Raw genomic sequence first — 19,965 nt, forward strand, 5'->3', positions numbered from 1 at the left:
TTTGTCGTCATGCCAGATATATGGTAACTTGGCACTTGCTTTGTATTTATGCAACTTCAACTTGAAATGTATAATGTACAGCTACAGTATGTCAATGTGAATTGAATACTAAAGTATATTATTTTCTGTATTTGCAGTTTCACAACATAAACGTTTTCAATACATTCGTTCAAGAAAAGTCACGCCTTGGAAGTTTTATTGAAGACTCAGTTGTTAGCTATCTGTCTAGTTTTGCACGGGAACGCAATTCCAGGGCAGAATACCCTACATTGTGTAGGCAACTCAGTAGCCTAATTATAGTCAAATACTTTGATCATCATAGCTGTCTCTGACTGCATACAGCTATATTACATGGACATCCACATATTACTGTGTTGTGCAAAATAGCCAGAAATAAGGCTATCATCTGTTAATACAGTACTAGGCTACTAACAAACACTAACAACAGTGCTTTCTTCACCAATAACACTGAATGAAACTAAATGTATGTATACTGGCTGTATATGTATATTTTAAATTGTTAACTCATTTAAATAATAGTGATGTGTGGGTTGTGACTACTTGTTAGGTGTTCATGTCGGAGCCGAGGAATCCCAGTCAAAAGCTGAAGGTGTGGTTTGGAGAATACTGGAATGTGTCTGACTTCCTAGCTATCCTCCTCTTCCTGGTGGGGCTGGTGCTACGTTGGGACAGCGGGTTCTACCGGACTGCCGGGCGGATTACCTACTGTCTGGACATCATCTTCTGGTATGTTCGGGTGCTGGACCTGCTGGCGGTCAACCAGCATGCCGGAGCCTACCTCACCATGATCACCAAGATGGTGAGTAAAGACATGTGCCTTTCCTTCCTTGGGCTAACACCTAGAGTGAGTCCGACATGGCATGCTATGGGCCCTAGTCAAAAGTGATGCACATTTTGATAAGTTGATATAGGTTTGTTAGTGTTGGGCTAGAACAAAATTGCACACCGTTGTGTGCCCCCCTAGTGCTGGGGTAGAACACTGACTGACCATACAGCACGTCTTAATTTTACAAACAAAATTAAGTCATGTTTTTTGTTGTTGTTGATGTGTTCTCTACCCATCTGCTCAGACCAGTAACATGTTCTACATTGTGGTGATGATGGCGATCGTGCTGCTGAGTTTCGGCGTGTCCAGGAAAGCCATCTTGTCTCCAGACGAAGCTCTATCATGGAGCCTGCTCAGAGATGTGGTCAACCAGCCGTACTGGATGATTTTTGGAGAAGTGTACGCAGGGGAAATAGACGGTGAGTAACCACTAACCAGTGACCAGTCACAGTAGTGGTTCACTTGGTTGGCGCTGCTTGCAACGCAAGAGTTGTGTAGGTAGATTCCTGCATTGGCCACATTCAATGGGAATAGGGTGTCATTTGAGACATCCCATGTGTGTTTGTGACAGCCTGTGCAGGTGACACGCCGTGTGTCCCCGGGGCCTTCCTCACCCCGTTCCTCCAGGCTGTCTACCTCTTCTTCCAGTACATCATCATGGTCAACATCCTTATTGCCTTCTTCAAGTAGGGACTCTCAACTCTCCATCCAAAATATAAATTGTCTTTTGACTCTGTGTGTCTGATTGTGTCTTTATGTTTTATGCTTTCTGTACAAATGGGGTTTTGCAGCTTCTCTGAGTGCTGTACTGTTTCTTATGGATCCTTTTTGACAGCAATGTCTACATTGACATGAAGTCCATATCCAATAAGCTGTGGAAGTACAACCGCTACCGCTACATTATGACCTATCAGGAGAAGCCGTGGTTGCCCCCGCCCCTCATTATCCTGAGTCACATGAACCTGTGTGTGAACGCCATTTACCGGAAACACAGAGGCTCGTCCGAGCAGGAGAGGGACTCCTGTGGGCTTAGTGAGTGTGTGTGTGTGTGTGTGTGTGTGTGTGTGTGTGTGTGTGTGTGTGTGTGTGTGTGTGTGTGTGTGCGCGCGCATTAAAAGTCTGATATAGCCTTAGCCTACTACACTGTTTTCTATGACATTATTGATTCACAGCATTTCCACACGGTAGATAAATGCTACAGTAGATTGTGTGTTGGGAAAATGGGCTTGTTTGTAATCTCTCTCTCCCTCTGTCAGAGCTTTATCTGGGCCAAGAGGACCTGAAGAGGCTGCATGAGTTTGAGGAGAGGTGTTTGGTGTCGTATTTCCATGAGAAAAACCAAGATGTTCTCTGCAGCCAGATCAACATGGTCCGAGCCACTGCAGAAAGGTGAGACTGGTACTTAGAAAGAGTGTCATCTTTCTCTCAATAGCCATTGAGACTTTCTCTTTGTGATTCCCCTGAATGTATGTCTATGTTCTTGACCTGACAGGGCTGAGGAGATGGTTGTGGTTATGGGAGAGGTGTCGGACAGGGTCCACTTCATCCAGGACACCCTGCAGGTGCTGGACAGCCAGCTGGGTCAGCTGCAGGACCTGTCCGCCCTGGCCGTGGACACCCTCACCCTCCTGTCGGCCTCCGACAGCCTGCAGCAGGAGGAGGCCCGCCTGGGCCGCTGTCGGCCAATCACCCCCTCCCATCACCATGTCCCCCACAGCTGGACCCTCCCCCACGGAGGTGGAGGCAGTGTTGACATCATGCCCTGCCACACCCCCAGGGCCTACCGCAGCACCCCACCCTCCCTGCTGTGGGGCCACACCTCCTCCCGCAGCCAACGCCCGTCACTGGAGTGGCACACGGGGGCCTGGGGGGGCGGCAACCATGGAGGGCGGGGGGCTGGCGAGACGGAGGATGAGGAGGTACATGGTGTCATGGTGCATCACAGTGGCGAAGTCTGGCCAGTGGGTTACCGCTTCGCCCCCCATGGCTTCCTCCCTCACCTGGGCGGTGCAGGGCTCAGGGACAGGACCCCCTGTGAGTCGTGCGTGCCTTCCCGCTGTGGCTCTCCCCCGTACCCTTCGGCCTGGGCTATAGACAGTTCTCTGGAACCCCCACACGGCAAACCCAGGGTCTGCTGCGACCCTGAGATGTCCATGGAAGAGGAACGGGAGGAGGTTGGGCAGCCCTTTGATGTGAATGTGTCCAGGACCTCTAGTCATGCCTTTCTGTTGTCGGACCCACAGGATGAGAGAGGCTGTGGTTCCAGGGGTTTGGTGAACCCCGCCTTCTGTAAGGACGATGACCCTGGGGCAGCTCGCTCCAGACGGGGCCAGTGGGGCAGGAAGCGTCCTCACCGGTGGGTGGGTCTGTCCAGGGACCGGCCCTACAGTCACAGCCGCTCTCTCTCCTCTAGCATGGAGAACATGGCTCTCTCTGGTGTCCCCCTGAGCCCGCTACGAGCCTCCTTCCCCGCCCTCGATTGCCTGTCAGAGGGGGGAAGCTTCACAGCTGACAGACCCCTTGGCTGCAGTAAAAGCAGAGGTACTGTACCACCCTCTTATGCAATGTACCCTCAAAAATGTTTCGGCACTGAGCAAATTTCATGTCTGCTTAGCGCAAACTTGAACATTGTGAAAACAACACTGCCCCTTTAAGACAAAAAAAACCCTCTTTACCTGACTTGCTTTTCAAAGATGTCTAGAAATGTACACGTTTTGTGCTCTTGTAGGAGGCAATCCCTCCCCCATTGCTGACTACGAATGATCTATAACAGGACTAATAACTCACTAACTAGCAAAGGATATGAACAAATGTGCACACGTGGCTACATGAAGCTCTCGCTTTGATCTCAAAACAAGCAACCTACTCACGACCGCTCGTGCTGTAAACACAGTCCAGTTCAAAGTGACTGGCACAAATCCATATATGGCAATGGTCCAATTGCATGTATTTGCATATAGTCCTGCTGCAGCTCTGATTGGTTATACCGCACCGGTCTGTGTAGAGTGTATAGTACGGGCTGAGTCATGCGCGTCAATGCAATAGAATCGTACTCCAATGCGTTCTGCCGACGACAAAATCTCTTGCATAGTTAGTTTTGCATACTAAGCCTTGCATAGTTCGTTTTGTTTCGCTATGTTGCATTGAAAGTGGCTAATATTGCGTTGATTCGATCACAATTCCCACAGTAAAGGGAAACATTGATAGTGTTAACTAAGGGGGAAAGGAGGCGCCGTTGACATCTTGCCCTGCCACATCCCCAGGGCCTACCGCAGCACCCCACCCTACCTGCTGTGGGGCCACACCTCCTCCTGCAGCCAACGCCGTCACTGGAGTGGGAAAACATTGATAGTGTTAACTAAGGGGGAAAACTCTAGAAAGTTGAGTGAAGTTCAATCTCGTGCTTCTCTGCGTGGGCTGATATTTCTAATGCGCGGCCGTCCCGAGGCGCAGTTTATAGGGAACATTGCTCTTATGCTTGGTTAACATTAGCAACAACATACATACAAGGATCAGTTACCTTTTTTTGTCCTCACATTTGTATTATATACCATATATCCATGTACGAGTACAAATACCTAAAAGGTAAAACATTCCATGACACTAATCAGTTTCCCGATGTATCTCTAGTGATTCTACCTGTCCTGGTTGTGTTTTGCAGAGTGGTCCGAATGGTTTGACCTGGCAGTGACCTCAGGGAGCAGAGAGAGGTGTCAGGGCAGGAAGACAGTCAAGATCCTGGAGGAGAGTTCTTCAGACACTGTAAGACAGACAGACAGTAGACAAACAGACTGACAGTAGACAGACAGACAGACGTCTGAACACTGAATCTGTTCAAACAATATCTGCCATTTACTACTAGGTCCTGCATGGTGCCACAGTCTAACAGAGCCGTAGCTATTTACAACAGTACACGTAAAGCTGTGTATAGTCTGTGTATATCGATTGATTTGAGATTACCCTTCATTGACCTCTCTGCTCTCAGGTGAAAGAGGTGGACTCATACCTCTCTGACGTGTGCAGGAAGAGGAGGCGCAGGGGAGGAGAGCCTGTGTGCTGGTCTGCCTCTGCCAGCCTAAACCCGCTCAGTATGTACCCATAGAGACAGAAAGAGGGCACACCTCCTATCTTTGCCATTGATCACTTCTGGTTCACCATCTCACCTAGTGCCAATATTGTTTCAGATTCTGAACCCATGGATTCGTTGCAGAAAGTATCTTTTTCACGTCAGGTAAGATTTTATCTTGTGTTGTATGTATAAGTAGTTATGTTTTGTCAATATAAAGATGTTAAGTCCTCTGTAGCTCAGCTGGTAGAGCACGGCGCTTGTAACGCCAAGGTAGTGGGTTCGATCCCCGGGACCACCCATACACAAAAAGAAATGTATGCACGCATGACTGTAAGTCGCTTTGGATAAAAGCGTCTGCTAAATGGCATATTATTATTATTATTTTTATTATTATTTAAGTAAAAATAGAGGACAAGGTACCAGAACCATATATAGAGATATCTCTACATAGTCCATGGGCCAGTGAAAAAATGTGTCCACTCTGGGATTGCAAAGCTTTAACAGTCTTATCTTAATCTCCCCATTCCTATGAACAAATTGATATGATACCCACTCCAAAAGAGTAGCTTTGTATGTTTTTCACACCTTTATTTACAGTGGGGGAAAAAAAGTATTTAGTCAGCCACCAATTGTGCAAGTTCTCCCACTTAAAAAGATGAGAGAGGCCTGTAATTTTCATCATAGGTACACGTCAACTATGACAGACAAAATGAGAATTTCTTTTCCAGAAAATCACATTGTAGGATTTTTTATGAATTTATTTGCAGATTATGGTGGAAAATAAGTATTTGGTCAATAACAAAAGTTTCTCAATACTTTCTTATATACCCTTTGTTGGCAATGACACAGGTCAAACGTTTTCTGTATGTCTTCACAAGGTTTTCACACACTGTTGCTGGTATTTTGGCCCATTCCTCCATGCAGATCTCCTCTAGAGCAGTGATGTTTTGGGGCTGTCGCTGGGCAACACGGACTTTCAACTCCCTCCAAAGATTTTCTATGGGGTTGAGATCTGGAGACTGGCTAGGCCACTCCAGGACCTTGAAATGCTTCTTACGAAGCCACTCCTTCGTTGCCCGGGCGGTGTGTTTGGGATCATTGTCATGCTGAAAGACCCAGCCACGTTTCATCTTCAATGCCCTTGCTGATGGAAGGAGGTTTTCACTCAAAATCTCACGATACATGGCCCCATTCATTCTTTCCTTTACACGGATCAGTCGTCCTGGTCCCTTTGCAGAAAAACAGCCCCAAAGCATGATGTTTCCACCCCCATGCTTCACAGTAGGTATGGTGTTCTTTGGATGCAACTCAGCATTCTTTGTCCTCCAAACACGACGAGTTGAGTTTTTACCAAAAAGTTCTATTTTGGTTTCATCTGACCATATGACATTCTCCCAATCCTCTTCTGGATCATCCAAATGCACTCTAGCAAACTTCAGACGGGCCTGGACATGTACTGGCTTAAGAAGGGGGGACACGTCTGGCACTGCAGGATTTGAGTCCCTGGCGGCGTAGTGTGTTACTGATGGTAGGCTTTGTTACTTTGGTCCCAGCTCTCTGCAGGTCATTCACTAGGTCCCCCCCGTGTGGTTCTGGGATTTTTGCTCACCGTTCTTGTGATAATTTTGACCCCACGGGGTGAGATCTTGCGTGGAGCCCCAGATCGAGGGAGATTATCAGTGGTCTTGTATGTCTTCCATTTCCTAATAATTGCTCCCACAGTTGATTTCTTCAAACCAAGCTGCTTACCTATTGCAGATTCAGTCTTCCCAGCCTGGTGCAGGTCTACAATTTTGTTTCTGGTGTCCTTTGACAGCTCTTTGGTCTTGGCCATAGTGGGGTTTGGAGTGTGACTGTTTGAGGTTGTGGACAGGTGTCTTTTATACTGATAACAAGTTCAAACAGGTGCCATTAATACAGGTAACGAGTGGAGGACAGAGGAGCCTCTTAAAGAAGAAGTTACAGGTCTGTGAGAGCCAGAAATCTTGCTTGTTTGTAGGTGACCAAATATTTATTTTCCACCATAATTTGCAAATAAATTCATTAAAAATCCTACAATGTGATTTTCTGGATTTTTTTTTCTCAATTTGTCTGTCATAGTTGACGTGTACCTATGATGAAAATTACAGGCCTCTCTCATCTTTTTAAGTGGGAGAACTTGCACAATTGGTGGCTGACTAAATACTTTTTATCCCCACTTGTTGTATGGGAGTTTATGCAATGTTTGCAGGCTGATAAAGGAATGTTGGGACAAGTTGAAATGGTCATATGCTCTTTGAAAATGACTATATCAAACAACAATGAACATTGTATTGGGTGGATCTCATCTTAAAAACATAGTATTTGGTCAATTTTTGCCATCAGCTCAAATTATTTACTTAGACTGACTTATCCCCTGGGAAAAATAACATAAATTCAGAGCCAAATCATATGGTTGAATTCAAATATCAATAAAATCATAATAACAATCAGTTACTGGCAGCAATTCCTACAGAATGGAAGAAGAAGTTAAGGGAAAGGAAAGAGAAACGGTTGGTTTGTAGAGTTCAAATCATTAAAGACATGTACCATTTTCATTTGGAGAACAACAAATTGGGTGCCATCCCACACAAATTCCACTCTTTCTGGGAAGAGCAGTTTGATACTTCCATCCCTTGGAAACAGGTTTTTGGTATTTCAAATATGGGGCATCGAAGAATGGGTTGTGGAATAGGAGGATTTGTTACATATTTTCTGGTATTAATGGGGCCATAGTTGCTAACTTTTGGGCAAAAGTACAAGAGTGGTTACTCCCTGTTTTACATGATTTTGTTATATCTCCACAAAAAGTTAAATTGGGTGACTTAAGGGACAGATGTAACACAATATACAATCTCTTGATTCTGCTGAGGAAGGTTTTCATTTTTAAAACTCAGAAAACAAATATGTTAGTATTGGATTCTGTTAAAAATAACGGTTAAACAGTATTATACACTAGAAGGTTTGATTGCAAAAGAAAGTGGGAGGTCTCAAGATTTTACTGATAAGTGGGACCAAATAACACTTAAAGAGGGATGGGCCTGATTTCATAGAAATAGGAAAGGTGCTCCTAATCGCCAGTCATATGACAACATTATTATTTTTGTAGTTGTATTTATGGTGGTTGTTAATTTTTTTCTATCTAATTCCTGTTTATGTTCTTTTGTAGTTTGTTAGTGTAATTGGTTGTTTATTTGCCTTTGTGTCTCCAACACACTGAGGTAGTGGGCTGAAGAGGGTGGGGTGTTCTGGTGGTGTGGCGGGTAGTCTGGGGGACCATGAACCTTTAGCTACCCCTTCCCTATTGTGGGATGGTTATTTGTAACGACTGTCAATGGTATTACACTGAGTGTACAAAACATTAGGAACACCTGCCCCTTCCATGACATCTATACCAGGCGGTGTGATAGGAAGGCCCGGAAAATCTTTAAAGACTCCAACCACCCAAGACATAGACTGTTCTCTCTGCTTCCGCACGACAAGCGGTACCGGTGCATCAAGTCTGGCACCAACAGGCTCTTGAACAGCTTTTATCCCCAAGCAATAAGACTGATAAATAGCGAACAAAATAGCTTCATGGACTATATGAGTTAACCTTGCATCCTTATTGACCTTATATTTTTAGTTTTGCGCTGTCTCTATGCACACTCACAGGGCCATACACACTCACACACACACTCACAGGGCCCTACACACTCACACACCCTCACGCCATCATCTGCTCACTCACACATAATATGCACATACATTTATACTGACTCTACACACACACACACACACACACACACACACACACACACACACACACACACACACACACACACACACACACGCACACTCACATACAAGCTGCTGCTACTCTGTTTACCCTGCACATGTAAATATGGTATTGGATCTGACCCTGTATGTAGTATGCTTGCTTACTTAGTTATTGTGTTCTTCATATTTCTTCTTATTTCTCATGTGTTGTTTTTCTAATATTACATTGTTATTAATTATTGCTTTGTTGGGTTTTGAGTTTGCAAGAAAGGCATTTCACTGTACTTGTGCATGTGACATTAAAACTTCAACTTGAAACAGACTAACCAGGTGAATCCAGGTGAAAGCTATGATCCCTTATTGATGTCACTTGTTAAATCCACTTCAATCAGTGTCGATCTTTAAGCCTTGAGACAATTGAGACATGGATTGTTTGTGGTCCATTCAGAGGGTGAATGGGCAAGACAAAAGATTGAAGAGCCTTTGAAAGGGGTATGGTAGTAGGTGCCAGGCGCACCGGTTTGAGTGTGTCAAGAACTGCAACGCTGCTGGGTTTTTCACACTCAACAGTTTCCCGTGTGTATTGAGAATGGTCCACCACCCAAAGGACATCCAGCCAACTTGACACAACTGTGGGAAGCATTGGAGTCAACATGGGCCAGCAACCCTGTGGAACGCTTTCGACACCTTGTAGAGACCATGTCCTGACAAATTCAGGCTGTTCAGAGGGCAAAAGGGGGTGCATCGTAATATTATGAAGGTGTTCCTAATGTTTTGTACACTCTTGGGGAGGAATGTGAACAGCCATGATGAAAACCGATGAGAATTCTCTTGGGAGGTATTCCTGATCGGGTGAACAAAATGTCGAAAGAGTTTCTACATTACGACAGTCGAGAGCTGTTGATCATGAAGCATACCCCACCTCCTTTGTTCTACAAACACTATTCTGGTAATATTTTTGATGAATACATACAGTACCAGTCAAAAGTGTGGACACACCTACTCATTCAAGGGTTTTTCTTAATTTTTACAATTTCCTACATTGTAGAATAATAGTGAAGACATCAAAAGTATGAAATAACACATATGGAATCATGTAGTAACCAAAAAAGTGTTAAATAAATCAAAATATATTTTAGATTTTAGATTCTTCAAAGTAGCCACTGTCACATTGTATAAGGATTTGAAGACAGGCGCAGGAATACAGTGGCTTGCGAAAGTATTCACCCCCCCTTGGCATTTGTCCTATTTTGTTGCATTACAACCTGGAATTAAAATTGATTTTTTGGGGGGTTTGTATCATTTGATTTACACAACATGCCTACCACTTTGAAGATGCAAAATATAAGAAATAAGACAAAGAAACAGAAAACTTGAGCATGCATAACTATTCACCCCCCCAAAGTCAATACTTTGTAGAGCCACCTTTTGCAGCAATTACAGCTGCAAGTCTCTTGGGGTATGTCTCTATAAGCTTGGCACATCTAGCCACTGGGATTTTTGCCCATTCTTCAAGGCAAAACTGCTCCAGCTCCTTCAAGTGGGATGGGTTCCGCTGGTGTACAGCAATCTTTAAGTCATACCACAGATTCTCAATTGGATTGAGGTCTGGGCTTTGATTAGGCCATTCCAAGACATTTAAATGTTTCCCCTTAAACCACTCGAGTGTTGCTTTAGCAGTATGCTTAGGGTCATTGTCCTGCTGGAAGGTGAACCGCTGTCCCAGTCTCAAATCTCTGGAAAACTGAAACCGGTTTCCCTCAAGAATTTCCCTGTATTTAGCGCCATCCATCATTCCTTCAATTCTGACAAGTTTCCCAGTCCCTGCCGATGGAAAAGGGGATGGTGTTCTCGTGGTGATAAGTGGTGTTGGGTTTGCGCCAGACATAGCGTTTTCCTTGATGGCCAAAAAGCTCAGTTTTAGTCTCATCTGACCAGAGTACCTTCTTCCATATGTTTGGGGAGTCTCCCACATGCCTTTTGGCGAACACAAAACGTGTTTGCTTATTTTTTTCTTTAAGCAATGGCTTTTTTCTGGCCACTCTTCCGTAAAGCCCAGCTCTGTGGAGTGTACGGCTTAAAGTGGTCCTATGGACAGATACTCCAATCTCCGCTGTGGAGCTTTGCAGGTCCTTCAGGGTTATCTTTGGTCTCTTTGTTGCCTCTGATTAATGCCCTCCTTGCCTGGTCCGTGAGTTTTGGTGGGCAGCCCTCTCTTGGCAGGTTTGTTGTGGTGCCATATTCTTTCCATTTTTTAATAATGGATTTAATGGTGCTCCGTGGGATGTTGAAAGTTTCTGATATTTTTTTATAACCCAACCCTGATTTGTACTTCTCCACAACTTTGTCCCTGACCTGTTTGGAGAGCTCCTTGGCCTTCATGGTGCCGCTTGCTTGGTGGTGCCCCTTGCTTAGTGGTGTTGCAGACTCTGGGGCCTTTCAGAACAGGTGTGTATATATACTGAGATCATGTGACACTTAGATTGCACACAGGTTGACTTTATTTAACTAATTATGTGACTTCTGAAGGTAATTGGTTGCACCAGATCTTATTTAGGGGCTTCATAGCAAAGGGGGTGAATACATATGCACCCACCAATTCCGTTATTTATTCTTTAGTATTTTTTGAAACAAGATGAATACTTTTGCAAGGCACTGCATGTAACAGGGGTTTTATTTTCTCCACCCAACACAAGGTACGTCATATACAACGACATGGACGAAGCCCAAACCATAATTTGCAAATAAATTCATTAAAAATCCTACAATGTGATTTTCTGGAAAAGAAATTCTCATTTTGTCTGTCATAGTTGACGTGTACCTATGATGTCAATTACAGGCCTCTCTCATCTTTTTAAGTGGGAGAACTTGCACAATTGGTGGCTGACTAAATACTTTTTTCCCCCACTATATATACACTGCTCAAAAAAATAAAGGAACACTTAAACAACACAATGTAACTCCAAGTCAATCACACTTCTGTGAAATCAAACTGTCCACTTAGGAAGCAACACTGATTGACAATAAATGTCACATACTGTTGTGCAAATGGAATAGACAACAGGTGGAAATTATAGGCAATTAGCAAGACACCCCCAATAAAGAAGTGGTTCTGCAGGTGGTGACCACAGACCACTTCTCAGTTCCTATGCTTCCTGGCTGATGTTTTGGTCACTTTTGAATGCTGGCGGTGCTTTCACTCTAGTGGTAGCATGAGACGGAGTCTACAACCCACACAAGTGGCTCAGGTAGTGCAGCTCGTCCAGGATTGCACATCAATGCGAGCTGTGGCAAGAAGGTTTGCTGTGTCTGTCAGCGTAGTGTCCAGAGCATGGAGGCGCTACCAGGAGACAGGCCAGTACATCAGGAGACGTGGAGGAGGCCGTAGGAGGGCAACAACCCAGCAGCAGGACCGCTACCTCCGCCTTTGTGCAAGGAGGAGCAGGAGGAGCACTGCCAGAGCCCTGCAACATGACCTCCAGCAGGCCACAAATGTGCATGTGTCTGCTCAAACGGTCAGAAACAGACTCCATGAGGGTGGTATGAGGGCCCGACGTCCACAGGTGGGGGTTGTGCTTACAGCCCAACACCGTGCAGGACGTTTGGCATTTGCCAGAGAACACCAAGATTGGCAAATTCGCCACTGGCGCCCTGTGCTCTTCACAGATTAAAGCAGGTTCACACTGAGCACATGTGACAGGTGACAGAGTCTGGAGACGCCGTGGAGAACGTTCTGCTGCCTGCAACATCCTCTAGCATGACCGGTTTGGCGGTGGGTCAGTCATGGTGTGGGGTGGCATTTCTTTAGGGGGCCGCACAGCCCTCCATGTGCTCGCCAGAGGTAGCCTGACTGCCATTAGGTACCGAGATGAGATCCTCAGACCCCTTGTGAGACCATATGCTGGTGCGGTTGGCCCTGGGTTCCTCCTAATGCAAGACAATGCTAGACCTCATGTGGCTGGAGTGTGTCAGCAGTTCCTACAAGAGGAAGGCATTGATGCTATGGACTGGCCCGCCCGTTCCCCAGACCTGAATCCAATTGAGCACATCTGGGACATCATGTCTCGCTCCATCCACCAATGCCACGTTGCACCACAGACTGTCCAGGAGTTGGCGGATGCTTTAGTCCAGGTCTGGGAGGAGATCCCTCAGGAGACCATCCGCCACCTCATCAGGAGCATGCCCAGGCGTTGTAGGGAGGTCATACAGGCACGTGGAGGCCACACACACTACTGAGCCTCATTTTGACTTGTTTTAAGGACATTACATCAAAGTTGGATCAGCCTGTAGTGTGGTTTTCCACTTTAATTTTGAGGGTGACTCCAAATCCAGACCTCCATGGGTTGATACATTTGATTTCCATTGATCATTTTTGTGTGATTTTGTTGTCAGCACATTCAACTATGTAAAGAAAAAAGTATTTAATAAGATTATTTCATTCATTCAGATCTAGGATGTGTTATTTTAGTGTTCCCTTTATTTTTTGAGCAGTGTATATAACACAGGGATGTAACCCTAACAAAAGAGCGAGGTGTAAACCTCTAAACAATACACGGGACGAGACCCGAAATAACAAGAGCACAATACACGGTACTCACAAGACCAACGGACATGGGACAATAATCGACAAGGACAATGGGGAACAGAGGGCACATATATAAACACATACTAATCGGGGGGGGAATGGGAACCAGGTGTGCGTACTGAGACAAGACAGTCCAGGGTTGGTGGTAATGAACCAGATCAGTGATGCCTAGAAGGCCAGTGACGTAGACCTCCGGAGCTGGTGAACGGAATGAGCAGCAGTACCGGGGGGATCCGTGACAGCCACCCTTTGCCTTGGAATTCTCTCAACCAGCTTCACCTGGAATGCTTTTCCAACAGTCTTGAAGGAGTTCCCACATATACTGGGCACTTGTTGGCCGCAGTCCAACTCATCCCAAACCATCTCAATTGGGTTGAGGTCGGGTGATTGTGGAGGCCAGGTCATCTGATGCAGTACTCCATCACTCTCCTTCTTGGTCAAATAGCCCTTACACAGCCTGGAGGTGTGTTGGGTCATTGTCCTGTTGAAAAACAAATGATAGTCCCACTAAGCGCAAACCAGATGGGATGGCGTATCGCTGCAGAATGCTGTGGTAGCCATACTGGTTAAGTGTGCCTTGAATTCTAAATAAATCACAGACTGTGTCACCAGCAAAGCACCCCCACACCATCACACCTCCTCCTCCATGCTTCACGGTGGGAACCACACATGCAGAGATCATCCGGTCACCTACTCTGCTTCTCGCAAAGACATGGAGGTTGGAACCAAAAATCTCACATTTGGACTCATCAGACCAAAAGATAGATTTCCACCGGTCTAATGTCCATTGCTCGTGTTTCTTGGCCCAAGCAAGTCTCTTCTTCTTATTGGTGTCCTTTTAGTAGTGGTTTCTTTGCAGCAATTCGACCATGAAGGCCTGATTCAAGCGGTCTCCACTGAACAGTTGATGTTGAGATGTGATTACTTTAAATCTGTGAAGCATTTATTTGGGCTGCACTTTCTGAGGCTGGTAAGTCTAATGAACTTTTCCTCTGCAGCAGAGGTAACTCTGGGTCTTCCATTCCTGTGACGGTCCTCATGAGAGCCAGTTTCATCATAGCGCTTGATGGTTTTTGCGACTGCACTTTAAAAGTTCTTGACATTTTCCTTTGACTGACTATTTTCTACATTGTCATCAAGGCAAAGGGTGGATACTTTGAAGAATCTCAAATATAAAATACATTTTGATTTTACTGGTTACTACATGATTCCATATGTGTTATTTCATAGTTTTGATGTCTTCACTATTATTTTACAATGTAGAAAATAGTAAAAATAAAGAAAAACCCTTGAATGAGTAGGTGTTCTAAAACTTTTGACCGGTATTGTATGTGAAATTTGGCCTGCTGGCCCATGGACTAATAGGTTAAAGATGCTCACCTAAGACTATGGCTATGTTCCAGGCTTACTACATTGCAGTTGCCTGCAAGATCTAATTCTGGATAGGTGTTTACCATATCAGCTAACCACGTCATATGACATAGCAATCTGATGCCCGACTGTGCAGTTGATGACGTGGCAAACAACAATTTATTAATGCAATGCAATAACTGTTATGTATTTCCTGCTCTTGTCCTGCAGGACTCCAGTCAGTCCGTGTGGACCAGCTGGGCCTGCTCTGTCAGCTGCAGGTCCTCGTAAGTCTGCATGGGTCGGTCTCTGGAGATCACATTTACCCTTTTTACACTCGTGCTGACCCGAACCAAACTCTGCTGGCTCGGATGTTTCCTTTCCACATGATCCTTTTCAGCATGGTTCCAGTTACTTTGGTGGATGCCATCTCCATGCAACTCAATTTGTCTCGGCCCGGTTTGACTTAGTAGTGTAAAAAGCCCAAATGCGTTTGATTGAGCCTACCTGGAGTGTCGGATAGGCAGGATTCAAATTTCTGGGACCATCCCATTGGTTCCATTGTGCCAGGCAAGCTCAATCAACCGCAGCTAATGATTGGCTAGCAGTTAGTATTTGAAAGAAAACCTGGTTACACTTTATTTTGATATAGTCCCATATCTACAGATGGTCATGCTATCAACACTATCTGTTGAAAAGTAACTGCTTGCTAAGATTACGGTTAGGGCTAGTGTTAGGTTTAGAATAAAGGTAAGGGTTAAGTTTAGGGTTAGGATAAGGGTTAAGGTTAGGGCTAGGGTTAGTGGATAGTTAGTTAAAATGTTATTGACAGTTATTGAACATCTACTGAACCTTTACAAACCATCTACTTGGGCCTATCCAAATAAAGTGTTACCGAAAACCTATTTGATCTCAGGTCTGCGTGGAGTAGTGCTGGAGTTGTGGAGAAAGTGGTCATTGTGGAAGTACTGAAGTTGTGTACAGTTGTGTAGGATAGTTGTGTGAGTTCTGTATGTTCTTCTGTTGTAGAGTGCGGAGTGGGATCGCACCTGAAGGTAGGCAACCTGAATCATTGTCTGTATTAATGACGCATTACATTTTTTAATAATCTATTAGTTTTCCTTGTCCTTCTTTTTCTCAGCTTCCCCCTCTGCTAGAATCTTCACCTTCCTAAGCAAAAGCGGAATTGTTAACTATAATCGTTCATGTTTTGATCTGTCTTGGCTGCTTTCCCTTTGTTTGTCTGCTAGCAAAGTCCTCTACATTTCAATCCACAGAAGACCTGGACCCACACTACTCAGGTACTCCACAACAATCACATAAAGCATACATAAAAAAAGTAGATCTGATAGCTAAATTATATGACCTGCTTTTGTCTGGTTATGTTGCGTTACATCGTGTTACATTGTGTTGTGTTGTGTTGTGTTGTGTTGTGCCTTTTGTGAACTTACACTCACACTTGAGTGAACTTTCCCCCCTTACTAGCTCTGACTTTGCTGATAGCTACTTTATTGAGGAAAAATGTACTTACTATGACTGTGATATGTGGATGTCAAACCTAGCTATCTTAATGTGAATGCACTAACTGTAAGAAGCTAGATAAGAGCATCTGCTAAATGACTCAAATGTACATGTAAATTGTGTGTTGTGTTGTAAATGTGATGTGTCGTGTTGTGGTCGTGCTAGCCATGGAAAGGAACAACCTGATGAGGCTTGCTCACACCATACCTTTCACACCTGTCTCCATAATGGGTAAGGCATCAGCCAATCACGTTAAAGGGATAGTTCACTGTTTTTGACGTTTTTATTATTTTAGACTCCCCTAGGGTGTGGTTGTTTCTCCAAACTGTTCTTAAATTTGTTAGCTGGTTTTTAAGCAATTTCTAGAATAATCTCACAAGTATTTCTAAAGAATGTGGCAATGCTAGTGGAAATGTATTGTTTCTGTTGCCTCCCTAATACACATCTCCCCCGTGGTTGCATGGTCCCTGGCAGCGGGAGAGGAGGTGAGTGTCTACTCCCTGGAAGAGGTGGAAGCTGCAGGCCCGGAGTTCTCCGTATCCTCCTGGTCATCGCGGGGGCTGTCTGCGTTGCTGCAGCCACTGTCCAGCGAGGGCTGTCTGGATGGTGGGCTGCGCAGGGCCACGCGTGTACTTTGCACCTGGGCCGAGAGGGACGTCCTGAGGGTGGGCTGCGTGTATGTGGTCAAAGCCACCAGGCCCGAGGTGGTCCGCACCTGGCAGAGGGTCTTCCACAGCGACACCCCCCTCCAGCTCTGTCTGCGGGTATAAACCTCATATATACGTACATACAGTATATAACATCATAGCTTGTTGTTAGGGACAGAGGTGTTTTCTGACCATGAGACCCGTTAAGCATAAACTCTGGGCCCTGGTTATTGTAAGACAGATCTTTTCCTGGTCAGGTCATAAACTCTGGGCCCTGGTTATTGTAAGACAGATCTTTTCCTGGTCAGGTCATAAACTCCTGGCCCTACTTATATACATAAATTTTCCACAGCAAGGTGGAACATCACCTACTTTTTGTTATGAGCTCTCATCCTTTTTACCCTCATGTTTTACTTGGCATTTGTTACATCCCTTAATAGCATCATTCTGGCCTTCTGTTTTTTGTCCTTGCAGGAGATACAGCAACAGAGAGCTGCTCAGAATCTCATGCATGTGTTCAATCAAGTAAAACCAGAAAACATGCCTCATTCTCCCAGGTTGGTACTCAACACTAGGACTCAGCACTAGTACACGTGTGTGTGTGTATATGTAGTAATATTGGATTGGATTATATAGTGCCTTTCTACCAACTGAGGTACTCAAAGCGCTTTACATAGTAAGGGGGAAACTCACCTCGTGTGCATATGATACGTGTATGTCTTACAGTATGTGTGCGTGTTAAATGTGTTATGAATGTGCGTCTTCCTCCTAGGTTCCTGGACGTGTCTCTTCTTCACTGGCACTCAGACGGCCAGTGGTTGACCATAGAGAGGAACATGACCGGAGACTTCAGGAAGTACAATAATAACACAGGAGAAGAGATCGCCCCCTGCTGTGGGATGGAGGAAGCGCTCCTGGCCTTCTCCCACTGGACCTACCAATACTCCTGCAGGGAACTGCTGGTGCTGGACGTACAGGGTCTGTCTGTCTGTCAATCCCATTCTTTTGAGCTGTCTGTCCATCCCATTCTGATGAGCTGTCTGTCTGTCTGTCTGACTATCGATGGATTTTAATTTCTTTGACACCATGCTTTGATCTTTATTTTGCAACCACATCACTTCACAGGGTTTGTCCTATAAACTACTACATTGAACTGAAATCTCTCTCTCCGCTCCTAAATCTTTCACAGGAGTGGGATCGGAGCTTACAGACCCATCGGTCATCCGACCAGACGACAAAAGGTACTCGCCTCATACGGTGGTGGTTCGGTGTGTGACACTGACACTTATCGTCATCTTGATATCCATTCTTTTGAGGTCTAAAGACATCTGAAAAACATATATTTTTAGTGCCCTCTTTTGCCCCTTGCCTTCCTGTAGCTCATGCGGTGACATGGTGTTTGGTCCTACTAACCTGGGAGACGCTGCCATCCAGAGCTTTGTCATCAAGCACACCTGCAACTCCTGCTGCGAGAACCTCGGACTCTCAGGTGAGAGAAAGGAACCCTTCAGACCACCACTTTTATAGGGGGGTTATAGAGCATTGTGTGTATGGGCGCCGGTAATGTGTGAGAATGTGTGGTCTGTTAGGCGTGTGAAGTCGGAGAGTGGACCTGTAGCGTGTGTGTGTGTGTGTGTCACCTTCATGTCGTCACTCGGGAGGTTCGTTGACTCTGAGATTCAGCCCCGAACTTCAAATGAAGATAGAACCAGCTAATTAGGCCAAGGGAAGCATTTATTTCAATGACAACAGAGCATTGGAGGCAGGGGGAGGGACTTGCTTTGTGCGGTGTGCTGGGCTCTCTTTGATTACATATTAAACAGGGCTTTGTGCTGTGGAGAAATTAGCTTTGATTAGATATTAATTGCAATCTCTGGGTAGATACGAGACGCATGATACCAGAATCTAGAGGGAGCCTCGCCTCGGAAATTCACTCAAAAACAAACAAGCAAAAAAACAAACAAACAAACACACGCAAACATTCAGCCATACTGGTTTTGATCTTTTCAAAGGTGCTTTGTTTTTTTGTTTTTGTTTTTTCTTCTTCTTGTGTCCTCTCCAAGATTCCCATCAAAACAAATTATTCATGTAAAATCCATGGACTTCCTCTCTGGCCTGATCAAATTCTCTTTTTAGTGGTAATGACTGTGTAGCCTGCCATGTAGCTGATTGATGTTTGTGTTGTCAGATTTGAGGAGGAGCACGGACAGCCACGAGAAAACAGAACACAGATCTTTTGAAAAGGAGAGTGGATTGATCATGACTAGGATGTAACATCTGACCCAGAAGCAGAAGTACGCCATCCTAACCTCTGGTTCAGGTGGGAAGTTTCCCTTAAAGCATAGACACTGATTTAATGTCAGTTTTATGTTTTCCTGACCAAATGGTTATGGTTAGGATATGGGGAAGCTAAGCGGATCCAGAGGTGTGCTTAAGGGCAACTTCTACCAGGAATTAAAGCACTCACTTGGGGGTTTGAAGGGATAATGTACATTATGTAGCTTTATGTGGACTACCTCTTGTGTTAGATGGCTGGTAGGGCTTTGGTTGTAACAGCGGTTTACATTGCACTAGTCTCAGCAGCAAGCCAGATGCCGTAGTCTTGCATTCATTCCACCTATGGAGTCTGTTGTACCACAGGTAACCTATTAATTTTACATTTAACATTTTAGTCATTTAGCAGACGCTCTTATCCAGAGCGACTTACAGTTAGTGAGTGCATACATTTTCATACTGGCCCCCCGTGGGAAACGAACCCACAACCCTGGCGTTGCAAGCGCCATGCTCTACCAACTGAGCTACAGGGGACAGTGCCTTATTATTAATCAATCAAACACAGTGCCTTATTGTAATGTTATGTATCATTAGACATGATGCAGAGGGCATCCTAGGAAGGTGTTTCCATAAAGCAAGATATCATTTGTTTGTTCTCTGTTCCGTTTGAATGAATTTCATGTTCATATATAGCACTCCGCTTCCTGGTTAATTTTGAAATGAGCACCCCATTTAGGATCTTTTCATATCATCTGAGGAATGTTTGTACCAAATGTCATGCTTTTATCTGTGCATAACAGTTTTTATGGTCAAATACCGGCTATTATGGAAGCCATTTAGAATTTTTGCAATAACTCACTTTCCTGGAAAGTCTGAAATGGGCACCCCTTCTGGG

General features: G+C 44.9%; 1 protein-coding gene across 1 annotated transcript in view; it reads left to right on the forward strand.

The window, feature by feature from the left end:
* Positions 1–19,524, forward strand: part of LOC121584292 (transient receptor potential cation channel subfamily M member 6) — a 44,791-nt gene extending 25,267 nt beyond the window's left edge. Inside the window, exons 21-39 of the mRNA XM_041900115.2 lie at positions 569–820; positions 1,092–1,266; positions 1,419–1,533; positions 1,683–1,879; positions 2,104–2,236; positions 2,340–3,388; positions 4,509–4,609; positions 4,833–4,935; positions 5,032–5,078; positions 14,860–14,915; positions 15,658–15,683; positions 15,879–15,929; positions 16,315–16,380; positions 16,624–16,913; positions 17,271–17,353; positions 17,569–17,774; positions 17,986–18,037; positions 18,176–18,285; positions 18,985–19,524. Coding sequence (XP_041756049.2) covers positions 569–820; positions 1,092–1,266; positions 1,419–1,533; positions 1,683–1,879; positions 2,104–2,236; positions 2,340–3,388; positions 4,509–4,609; positions 4,833–4,935; positions 5,032–5,078; positions 14,860–14,915; positions 15,658–15,683; positions 15,879–15,929; positions 16,315–16,380; positions 16,624–16,913; positions 17,271–17,353; positions 17,569–17,774; positions 17,986–18,037; positions 18,176–18,285; positions 18,985–19,070 — 3,198 coding nt within the window. The 3' untranslated portion in view covers positions 19,071–19,524. The remainder of the gene's footprint in view (positions 1–568; positions 821–1,091; positions 1,267–1,418; positions 1,534–1,682; positions 1,880–2,103; positions 2,237–2,339; positions 3,389–4,508; positions 4,610–4,832; positions 4,936–5,031; positions 5,079–14,859; positions 14,916–15,657; positions 15,684–15,878; positions 15,930–16,314; positions 16,381–16,623; positions 16,914–17,270; positions 17,354–17,568; positions 17,775–17,985; positions 18,038–18,175; positions 18,286–18,984) is intronic.
* Positions 19,525–19,965: the final 441 nt, after the last annotated feature.

Source organism: Coregonus clupeaformis, chromosome 16 (genome assembly GCF_020615455.1).
Source record: "Coregonus clupeaformis isolate EN_2021a chromosome 16, ASM2061545v1, whole genome shotgun sequence".
Classification (NCBI taxonomy): domain Eukaryota; kingdom Metazoa; phylum Chordata; class Actinopteri; order Salmoniformes; family Salmonidae; genus Coregonus; species Coregonus clupeaformis.